The 11,101-nt window shown below is 42.0% G+C and overlaps 1 protein-coding gene across 3 annotated transcripts in view; it reads left to right on the top strand.

The window, feature by feature from the left end:
- The first annotated feature begins 1,087 nt into the window (after positions 1-1,087).
- LOC125330798 (calcium-activated potassium channel subunit beta-2) overlaps positions 1,088-11,101 on the top strand; it is a 142,775-nt gene continuing 132,761 nt past the window's right edge. For 2 of the 3 annotated variants that reach the window (XM_048314440.1, XM_048314439.1), the window contains exon 1: positions 1,088-1,273. In XM_048314440.1, the coding sequence (XP_048170397.1) occupies positions 1,236-1,273 (38 nt within the window). In that variant the 5' untranslated portion in view covers positions 1,088-1,235. The remainder of the gene's footprint in view (positions 1,274-11,101) is intronic. The other variant, XM_048314436.1, reaches the window with a different exon arrangement.

Below are 11,101 nucleotides of genomic sequence, written 5' to 3'. Positions count from 1 at the left end.
TTACATTTAATAGGAGAACTCCTGAAGCAGTTCTTTCACACCTCTGCTACCACATACAGCATTTTCTGGCTCTGGGCTCAAGGCAGATCTTATTTATCCTGGTGAATGGAACCTTAATTTCTCTCAACCTCCCTGAAGTATTTCCAGGTTTATTCTGAGGCAAGGGAAGGACCTGATACTGGCTTTTGGAAAACAAGTGAATTTGCTACACCCTGGGAATTTTCAAACACGATATATCCATCAGTTTTCCTTTCTGACTAACATTTGGCAAGATGTACCTGTCAATTTTTTTAAATTCAAACCAAAATTTGTTATTTCTTCCAAGCCACACATTGACTGTCAGCACAAAAGTTTCCACGCTGCCTCTGTGGGCTCACACACGGAGCTACCCTATGACCTAAACCAGGGAACAGCCTTGGCACTTGGAGAAGCTCAAATCCACTGAGGCAAGAGTGTGAAAACACAGCTGGGCCCAGCAGCTTCTGCTGCTGCAGTAAATCCCTTTGCCCCTCCACACTTTTCTCTACTCTGGAAGTCTTTAGAGGTGAAATCATGAGTTCTCCTTCTCATTGCAGTTCTGGTTTGGCATTAAAAATCCTTCTGAGGCAAGAACAGTTTGGCATATTTTCCTTGTCTCAAGGTCTCAATCAAGCTCTTAAAAAATTAAGTTATTAATCATCTAACATTCAACTCTGCTGCACTGAGGGTTTCTGGCCAGAAACCCCCATAGGCGGTTATTTCAAATATGACTCTGCTTCTGTTGAAGACTTTTGAATTAAAAAAACCCAAACCTGAAGTATGGAGAAATGCACCTTGTGATAATTACTGCCTAGCAGTGTATTTTTAAAGCAGTCAGCTGAGCTTCTAGTTTATATTTCACTAATTTGCTTACTTGGTAAAAAAACAAAACCCAAAAAAAACCCTGACAAACCCCACATTCATCATGTAGTTTACCTGAGGTCTCCTCTGTGGCAAAGCATTGCTTGCAAGAAGGAAGAGAAGCTTGCAGGAAAATTGTTTTGTAACAGATGTATCGACGGAAAAAGTTACTAACTGGGAGTGTTCGTCCCTCCCCAGTCTCGCCGTTGCTGTTAGTGCCGGTCTGTAGGGTGTAGCTTTCCTCTTGGGCTTCTGTGTTTGCTTTACGTGTTGCTTTCCTCTTCCTTTTGGTCAGGAGCCTTTTTACAACCTGGCAAAATAACACTGAGCAGAAGCACCGAATCTGCAGGACAAAAATGAGCCTTTGCCTTAAATATCCCAGAGACAAATGGAGGTGAGTAGAAACAAGTCTGGGCTGGGGAATTGCTGTCGGTTTGCTGCTCAGAAGTTATTAGCAACTAGTATATTGGATTTGTTTGGGGTTTTCCCCCTATTTGGCTGCAATGTTGAGAGTTTAACTAAAGTCTGGCATGGAAATATACTGGAGCTGTAATTGCATCCAGGCCTTGGGTAGGGATTACAGAGTTGGCTGGGACAGAAATCCTTTGAGCAGGGTTTCCTGGGCCCTGGTGGAGGACTCAAACACATTTTCCCTCCTCCTTTTCCCTGGTCTCGCAGAGTGTTTCTGTGTTTCTGATTCCCTGTGCACACTACACCTACTGAGAGCATTTACCCTGCTCCCATCATCTCCCTGTACCTCATGTATAATGCAGAGGTTGTATTTGCTCAGCTGTATTGAATCCTGCTATAAAAGCAGGGTGCAGAGGGCAGGTTCTGGATGCACAGTGAATCTCTGTAACTAATAAAATATAGCACCTGCCCTGCTGGAAGTATCAGTGTGAAACCAGACTTGACAGGGTAAGTGATCCCACTTCATAATCCTGTAATGCTGGTACAATTTGGTGGTACTGGCATAAAAGTGGTACTGAGAGCTAAGATGGACTTTGAGATAAATTAAAAATGGTGTCTTTAAGGGAAAATTACTCAGTACAGGATTTGATGACGTGCAGGTCTTTTACTCATAGGGTGTCATACCTAGCAGTTGGGTGGATGAAAATGACTTTGTGTTGTACAAACAAGACTCCACATGTGAATCAAGAACAGAGTAAAAGACTAAATATTCTTGACACTCCTTCTTCCTGTTTTCTAAGTTATCTTTTAAGAATCTTGAAATTTACTGAGATGGAAGGTTTTTTTCTGTACTGTTCAGTGAGTATTTCTAATATCAAACTTTTAGGTTACATTAGCTTTGCTTGTGTTTATGGTATGTTTTTGGTCTCCAACTGCATTATCATGGGGTTTGGAGCCAGGTTTCCCGACTCAACTGCCAAAAAAGAAAACATTTGTATTTCCTGTTTGCTGATTGTTCAGTCTAATGTCTATTTAAAAGTTTTCTAGGAAAATACTGATAATAAACCATTGCAACTCAGAGACCACAGGGTTAGTTCATATATGAAGCAGAATGAACATATTTCTAAAATATTTGATATGATGTAGGATCAACAAACAATTCTAATAATGTAGAATCAGCAAACTTTTTAGATTAGTTTCCCCTTCAGTTCACAGAGACCAGACACTGTGCTCACTCATGTCATAAAGTACCAGAAAGCGGAGCTGTTGCTTTGGTGCATGAGGGGAATGTAACTTCTGAGGGGACACTAACTCAGCAAGGGTGTTAGAGAGGGACAGCCTTGAACTGGGGATATAAAAATTATCTTTCTGTTGGCCATCACCTCTGGCTTCTCCCTGCTCTCTCGTAAACCCAACGTTCCTTGGGGCAGGGACTTCCCCTGACTGGGTGTTCCTACAGAGCTCTGGCTTTATTCATCCCTTTCCACGGCAAAGAGTTCACTGCAGTTGATGGAAGGTTTTACGTGCCAGTACCAGAGCTCACAGGATGCCTGTTCTGTTCACTGGTTTCATGGACACACTGAGTTTAGCTGCCTTTTTGTTGGCAAAGCCAAGCCCTTACAGCTGAGTCACTCCACACAAAGCAGTAGCTTTGAACATTTGCTTTCCCACAATACAACATTCCTCTTTCACCAAGGCTTCCAGGACACTTCTTGCTGCAGAACTTTGCTACACTGAGACAAAAACACAGGCAGTCACACACGTGGCAACAAAGGAAGAGAGAAAAAGTCCTGTGTCAGGAACAAACCCAGAAGACAGGCTTGGGTCATGCTTAAAGCCTTGAACGACAAGACACAGAGAAAGGAATTAAAAATAACCTGTATAGTTATTTTCACAACCTGATTTTTGTATCAGGGAGTATTTCTAATGGTTTTTCACTTTCTCTTTTTGGACAGCTTGAAATACTGCCCACAGCCTGGGTAAAATCTGAAGGGGAAGGTTTTGGGCACATGAAAATAATCTATTGCAGTCATCAAAGCCACATCAAGTATGCAAGGTGATGTAGGAGCAGTCACCTCTTCTCTCCTGAGCTCTCTGCTGGAGCACAGACCTTGGATTTCTGCTGTGAGCAGTTCGTGCTCACAAGTCCCTCTGCTACAGAGTCATTCTAGCTGGCTATTATATTAATTAGTTTAGACTATTTTAATAATTACTCTACTCTGAAAAAAAAAAAAAAAGGCAGAATTATGCTAATTGTAGAATCCAGAGATTAAGAAAAACAGCATGTGAGGAAGAGTACACAAAATATCCACCTGTAAAATAAAAATGTGCTGGGGAATGGAGAGTGAAGAGAAAGAAACACCAGAGCAGCCAACTAGAAAAAAAAAGGCCAGCATGATACTTGATAGTCACAGGAAGATCAAAAATAAAATGAAAATACTTTGAAACCTCTCAATTGAAACATTTCAGAAGAGCCACCTAGTCTCAATGAAAGCTGTCAGAATGGTATATTGAATTCAGCAGGCAAATTTGAACAGGAGATGTCTTAAAAACAGGGGAGAACTATCCCTATAAGTAATATCTGACATGTCTGAAAGTAAAGTACTTTTGAAAGAAAAACACTGGGAATGGGCAAAAAACTGAATTTGAAAATCTTCCATCCAGTGTGTTACTACCTGCTGCTGGAGATCTGACAGCCATTTAAATTATTTCTCAAACTCATTTAAGAAAAAAAAAAAAAGGGCTTGCTTTCCCATCCCCTCAATTAGAGAAAAATCATCACATCATTTTATGTTGAGAGTTAGTTGATGAATGTGGTGTCATATATCACTGCCTCTGCATCTGACAGGAATCAAAGCAGACAATTTGAAAGGCAAGTGTCTTTGAACTGCTAATTATGCTTAACAAAGAAAGTGTTTCACATGTTGATTCTTAATGAAATTTCTGCTTTTACCTAAAAGGTTTTTCTCCCATCTTATTTCTGGACAGCAAGAAATTATGTTGAAACTAACAGTAGTCTATTTATTTCTGATTATACTGTCATGTTTAAAAAAGTGGAGAAAATATCCGGTGCTTCTTGCATAACAAAAAGCTTCTGGAGATTTGTTGAGAACTACTGGTAAAGGTAACCCCCGATATATATGTTTCTCTTTTGGATATGTGGTATTAAAGGCATCTGTGAAAGTTCGGAGTGTGAGAAGAGTATTTTAGCTCAATTTCTCTACCCCATGAATTTCTTCTTCCTCAACTTTCTCTTTGGGGCCTTATTCTCAGAGCAGTGTAAAACACCCAAACAAAAGCTACACCAAACCAAATCTTCTCAAACAAGAGTGATTACCAAACAGGAGGATAAGTCAGAGGAAGAAAAAGGTAGCAAGTGTTGGGCCAGCAGTTTGGCATTCTCTCTAATTCCACCACATTTCAGTGCTTTGCATAAGGTTCAGAAATGAAAAACCCACAAACAAAATAAAGCCAGCAAAACCCAGACAGACAACAACCAGCCAGAGGCAGCACAACCCCTCAGAGCTTCAAATCTTTTGACTTACATCGTTCTCTAATCTTAAAGCTCCTGAAGTGATGCCAAAAAGTGAAACTCTACAAGTCCTGGGTTAGAAAGCAAGTGGTGTGTATGTGTTGGCTCTGCTTTGATCTGCCAGAAAAGAGATTGTTTTTTATGGTCAACATCAAGCCATATCTTTCAAATTAGGAGTGTTCAGTCTAGGAAAATACTGGAGTATGAGACTGTGATGAAAGTTCCACTAATGTAGAGAGTTGCTGGCAAGTCAGGAATTGATGGAAAAACCTGCAGTACCTGATATGAATAAATAAGTTTTATACTTTTACTCCCCGTCACTGGAATCATGGATTTTCCTGCTGATTATTTTTTAAAATTATAATATTCTCTGATTTATATTCCATGAAGAAGGGAATGCAAGATTTGTGCTAGCTCCTCAGACTGTAAGAGACAATGTTAACCTCAAGAGTGTTGATTTTCATTTTCCTTAAAACTGCTTTTAAAGAGCTTTACATATACAGGCTGAATAAAAATGACAGTCAGGCCTGTTAACTACCTTAGAATTGCTCCTTTCCATTCCCAGTTTGTCCCACATACTCCTGTGAAGTATGCAGCTTTGGAAAAATGCTTAAAACATATAAATAGTACAATTCAGTCAATTGCTCTTCATCAGTAAATAAGAGAGCATTCAGAGGCACTGTCATGCAGCACAGCCTGGGATTAGCTCTCAATTGCCTCTTCTGTGAAATCTTCCTGCTGTTTCCTCGCATCCATTCACAAACATTCTTCCCCTCCACCCACTTACAGCCCCTACAAGAGTGTTTAGGAGCTCAGCTAATTTGGCTGGGATTAAGATGTGGACATTAGATATTAAAAGCAATTTTTAAAATCCATAATGTGCTGGCAGTATCCTTAAATGCTTCTGTTACCCTGGCACTGACTGGTACGGGTTCTGAGATGGTGCCAGTTTGACAGCACTGGTGGGATGCTGGGTTGCAGGAAGCAATTTTGGTGCCGTTCCCAGTAGGTCCTGGGGAGAAGTCACTGGATTTGAAGTGTGGAAGAGGCTCACCATGGAACACCCAGCGACCTTCTCCCAGTGACTGTGGCACTGAGACAGGGGTGGTCCCTTTTGTGGGACACTTCTATGCACTCCATGAAAATGTGCTCAAGGATGAAGAGCAAAAGGAAAATAAGAGGATGAACCAAACAGAGAGTTAGTCCAGTTTTACCTTATGCCTTGGGAAGGTAAAGAAAGAGAAGAGTGACCTCAGTGAGTTCACTAATAGAGCACTGCCTGAGAGCTGCTCCGTATGTGCCAAACCCCATTTGCTACAATTAAGGTCTTAAAGACAACTGCATAAGGACATTAGACCAAAAACCCCATCTAGCTAAAATTCATGTGTGCATTACCAACAACAACCTCACAGGCAAATATTAGCATGTATCTCCCCTTTTCCAGTCCTGAGATTTGCATGTCCCCAAAGGATCAGTGTGAGTCCTGGAAGCATAAGGAAACCACACAGTGGATGTGTTGTCTGTCAGATGAACATCTTAGAGAGCAGCTGATGGCTGAAGAGTTGTGTTTTTCCTGAAGCACATCTTTTACTTTATCCCTAGTGGAGTGATGGGTGATATGAGAATTTTGGAAATGATTTTGGAAAGCAGGTTAGGCAAAACAGAGAGAAGTGGTACAGGGAAAGCTGAACCTGCCATGGGGCAGTAGATGGACCATGTGACCTTTGAGGGGCCTCCCAGTCTTTCCTTTCTATGATTTCTCTAATTTAATGCTTCTGTTTCACTAACTGGACAGATGGCCCTGTATTAGTCACCAAATAAGACAAATGATGGAAGATGGCTTAGGTGGGGCCAGTTTGGACTGTTTTGCTTGCATTCATGAGCAGTCTTGAGCTGTCATGAGCTCTGGAGGAGCACTAACAGGCTCCATGCATGGCCAGTTGTTGTCTGTGTTTTCAGACAATTGAAAAGCTGAAATCTTGCCCAGCAAAAGAAAGGTTGTGCATGCAAACACTATCCATTTCACAGCTTCTTTAGAAAATACGCAGTTGCCTACACTAGTCTGCGATACTGTTTGTGTGACACATATTCCTCCATCACATTAGTATTCCTATCACAATATTGACTTTTAAGTGAAGAAATGGACTTCATCTGTATGTTTGGAGGCAGAAGTTCTAAAAACTACTATAAAAAATGTCAGTTTCTGACCTTATCCTGCAGATGAGCCCTGAGAACTTTGGTCTCTTTTGAGAGGCTGCTATCAGCGTGCTCAAACATGAGCCAGGTGAACGCAGTTGACCCTGAACTCCTGACTTTGTCCTGGCCTTGACTGCCTGCAGGATAATGATCTCACTGGTTTCAGGTGTTGAGGCTGCTTGGAAATGATGCAGCACTGGTCTGTGTGTCACTGGTAGCACTGGGAAAAGGAGCACAGGGACAGGAAGGTCCATCCATTCCACTCTCACCCAGACTGGGTGGAATCAGTCACAGCAGCAAGTCCTGCTGTCTCCAGTGAGAGTTTCCCTGAATCCTACTGCAGTGCATTTACTGTGTTCAGGAGTTTTGTTAAGAGATTGAAAGCCCTGGATTTAGAGCAATCACAAAGCAAATAGTCTTGAAAATAATTTTATTTGAGCAAGAAGAGCCAAGTCATCTCCCCACAATCTCCCCACATCAGTCTTTCTCTGATTTGCAGTCTCAACTGTACACAGGGGAAAATTAAGATTTATCTGAGTCAGAATACACCTGCATTTTAGTTCTTTCACTGTTGAGAAATATGTACAGTTGTTCCCATTATTTCAGAAGGGTTTGTTTGTTGGTAGTTTTTTAACATCACCCCCTGGTGTCTTTTTAATTTTATTTTTTTGAAAGGCTCTTATTTTTGGAGCTTAGGAGTCATAATGAATAAAAACCTGGGAATGCAATTCAGTTCAGATCCACGTGTTGAGTCATGGGTTCCTCTTCAGTATGTGCAGGAGTCAAATCATGTCCTTGTAAGGGGATTGGCAACAGCTTTGGAAATATCTGTCCTCTTTCCCAGTTTGCAATCATGAGCTGTACTTCCAGCTCAGTTTTATGTAAAAGCAAATAAACATTTTATCTGCAGGCATCAGATATTGTCTTGGTAACCATCCCTGTATCTGTGTGCAACTGCACAGGGTGGGAAAGGAGGCTCTGAAATATGTTACATGGTCTGAGTGTGTCTTACACTGTTCATATTCATGCTACTATTAGGAGACCCTTCTCCCTCTCTCTCTTTTACTCAACCCAAACAAAGCCAAACACATGCTTCCCACAGCTCTCTGTCATCCATCATGTACCTGCTCTTTTATCATAACTGTGCAGCATTTTCAAAATCAATGCTTACATTTTGTCAGTTATTAATAAACAATCTTTCAGTGCCCTAAATCCCTTGATTTGGAGAATGCCCAAGCTAATGAGGTGAACAGAACCAAACCATTTCAGGCACTGTCGGCTCAGTTGAGACCTTCAGCTCTGTTTCTGAGCTCCTCCTCACTTTGAAGAGCTCACTTTGCCTCTTGGAGTATATTCCTGACCTTTGCCTCCTTTTACCTATTTGAAGTATATGTTTTTGCCATGCAGCTGCTTGGGCAGTAGCACCCCATGGAAACAGCCAGGGACATCTTTGTGCTGTCCTGGGGGTAAATGTGACCCTCACAGTCTTATCAGCACACCAGACAGACACACACCTGTGTTTCCCCCACTGTATTAATAAGGTGAACCTTACTACACATTTGTTAAGCCATGAGTACAACAGCAATCTTAGGCAGTACAACCCAGTCTTGACATTGATCCTAATCTAAAGGCAAAGCTGTGCTCAGGCAGAACAGGCTTTCAGGTTTTGATGGCTGCTTGTGTTTCCAGGTTTTGGTAAGGAAAAGGTGTTGAAAACACACTTGAAACAATTTATAATCTACTTTTGTGGCTTCAAATAGGTCAGATAAACATCAGAGAGAATTTGTTGAGGAAAACAAGCTGCCATTCTGAACAGCTGGAGGTATATCCATCCCCAGAGCAGAGTCCATCAAACCCAGAGATGTGGCAAACTGCCAGACAGCTGCATGTGTGTCATTTTGATGGTCACACAGGAATGCCCTCTGGGCAGGAGGGGATTAATGATAACTCTCTGAAGCCCCAAGTGCCTCATTTTTGATCTTCCTATGGCAGTATATTTCTTCTTCCATTTTCACTTTGTTCTCAAAGCTTCACTCTTCATTTAAACCCTCTAAGGAAACTCCTTGCAAGATAGATGTACATTACCCTTTCAGTAGAAACAGAATCTCTGTCAGAAAAATAAATACTGAAATCTGTTTAATTCATGTAGACATCTCCCTCTCATCTTCTTTAAATATTAGTTTAGAAACCAGCTTTAATTTATAGAAATTTGCCATAATCCAGATAGCATGGATTATTTCTATAGTGATGCTCTAATGCTAATTTGCAAGAATGGGAGAAAAATTGCCATCCTAAAAAATTGGTTTTGTCCTTGGATGAAAGAGGCAGCAAAGACAGTGCCCCTGGCTAAGTGAAGACATGAGATAGATATGAACAATGCTCTATATGTGAAGTCTGGTGTTGGAGATGTTAATAATTTTCAGTTTAACTCCTACAAAATTAAAACTAAAGATTTATACTCATCTCCAAGCAGAAACCTACTTGGAAATATCCTGACTTGGTGTTTTGAAACATGTCAAAGATTACTTCTTCATAATGACCTTGGACGTGTGGATCCAAATAATGATGTCTGGGTATTTATAGGAATGGTTCCTCTCAGAGCTGCCCATCACAGCTAATTTTGCCAAATACACATGAAGTTTATAAAATCAGAAACACTTTTTATTTAATCTGATTCTGTCCATGAAAATGAATTGAATGAGCCCTAAATCTTAGTCCAGCAGTCTAATGTAAGACTTAAGAGCCACCATGTGGGATACAAGATTTGGTGGGTGCTGTTCTTAACTACAATTAAACTTAGTGTGCAAACCCATGTGCTGATGATAACACCAACCAGCCTAGACACTATTTGTACATCACCCTCCTCCTTTTCTAAAGCAGGGGTTTAGGGCTAAAACTGTGGGTGTAAAAAGATTTAGTTTCATGCTTCAGGCTTGATACAGGTACAGGGCACAGTCACCATGATTCGCATTCCTTACTTGGGGTTCATCCCTATTCAGTCCAGCTGAATAACTGGTTTCTGTGAAGATGACAGACTGTCCCATCTCACACATCTTGCAAGCACATTCCGGACCAGCCAGGAACACACTGCCTTGCATTGAAGCTAGAGGTGCTTGGGCAGAGCTGTACCAATGCTTCTTGGCTGCCAGAAGGAAGGTAAAATTAGGAAAAAGACTCCTACAGAACAGTACAGAGTTCAAGAACTGAGTTTGTCTGCAGACCGTGGTGAGACAAGAGTGCCAGTCAGCCAGCCTGTCCAAAGGCTGCTCAGTGGGGGCACTTGGGTGCAGGACCAGGGGCAGGAGACAGGACAGCTGGATCATTCAGCTCTGCCAAGACTTGATGTGCATCTTGGCTTGTCAGGACCAAACAAGTTCTCCCCTGCCCATGAACCCCAGAGCCCAGCGAGCAGATCTAGGCCAAAGTGAGAAAGCAGCACCTGCCAGCATATTTGCAAGACCTGTTGTGAGTTCTCCACAAATATTATTTGTGGGGAACAAAAAGAGATTAGCATCTAACCACTGGCTCTCAGTAGAGTCACCTTCAGACCAGTCAGGCACAGTCCTACTTAATCTGCCTGCGTTTCCAGAGCACTGATCACTGTGTATCTTTGCATCATGGCCATCCATCACACCACCAGTTTCTCATTTAAATACTGCCAGCAGCACTGTGAGCAGTAACACTCCCTCCTTCTCCCTCTGCATCTTATTATTGAAGTTGCTGCTGGCAAAGGAGAGTGGCTGTGTCCACAGTGACATTAGTAGAACTGTCAGCTTAATCAATGCTGATCCTTTCCCCCTCATCCCTGCTTCTCTGCCCCTGTTCTCCTTTTGGAGGCAGCAGAAAATCCATATAAATTCACCACTGTGCACAGCCATCCAGCAATCCTGCTCATGTCCCATGGGACCTTTAGTACCCTGACTGTCTCCAGCTCCACATGCCATGTCCCCCTCAGCCACCCAAGGTCCCCCAGCAGAGCCTTTGCCAGGGCTCCCAGAGGCCTCCTAGACAGCAGGAGCACCTCTGGGAGCAGTCAGAGCAAGGAACCCATCAGCTCTCTGCAGTTTAGTCATCACAGAGGAA

Source organism: Corvus hawaiiensis, chromosome 10 (genome assembly GCF_020740725.1).
Source record: "Corvus hawaiiensis isolate bCorHaw1 chromosome 10, bCorHaw1.pri.cur, whole genome shotgun sequence".
Classification (NCBI taxonomy): domain Eukaryota; kingdom Metazoa; phylum Chordata; class Aves; order Passeriformes; family Corvidae; genus Corvus; species Corvus hawaiiensis.
Note: the sequence above shows the minus strand (reverse complement) of the source record. Positions and strands in the feature narration are given on the sequence as shown.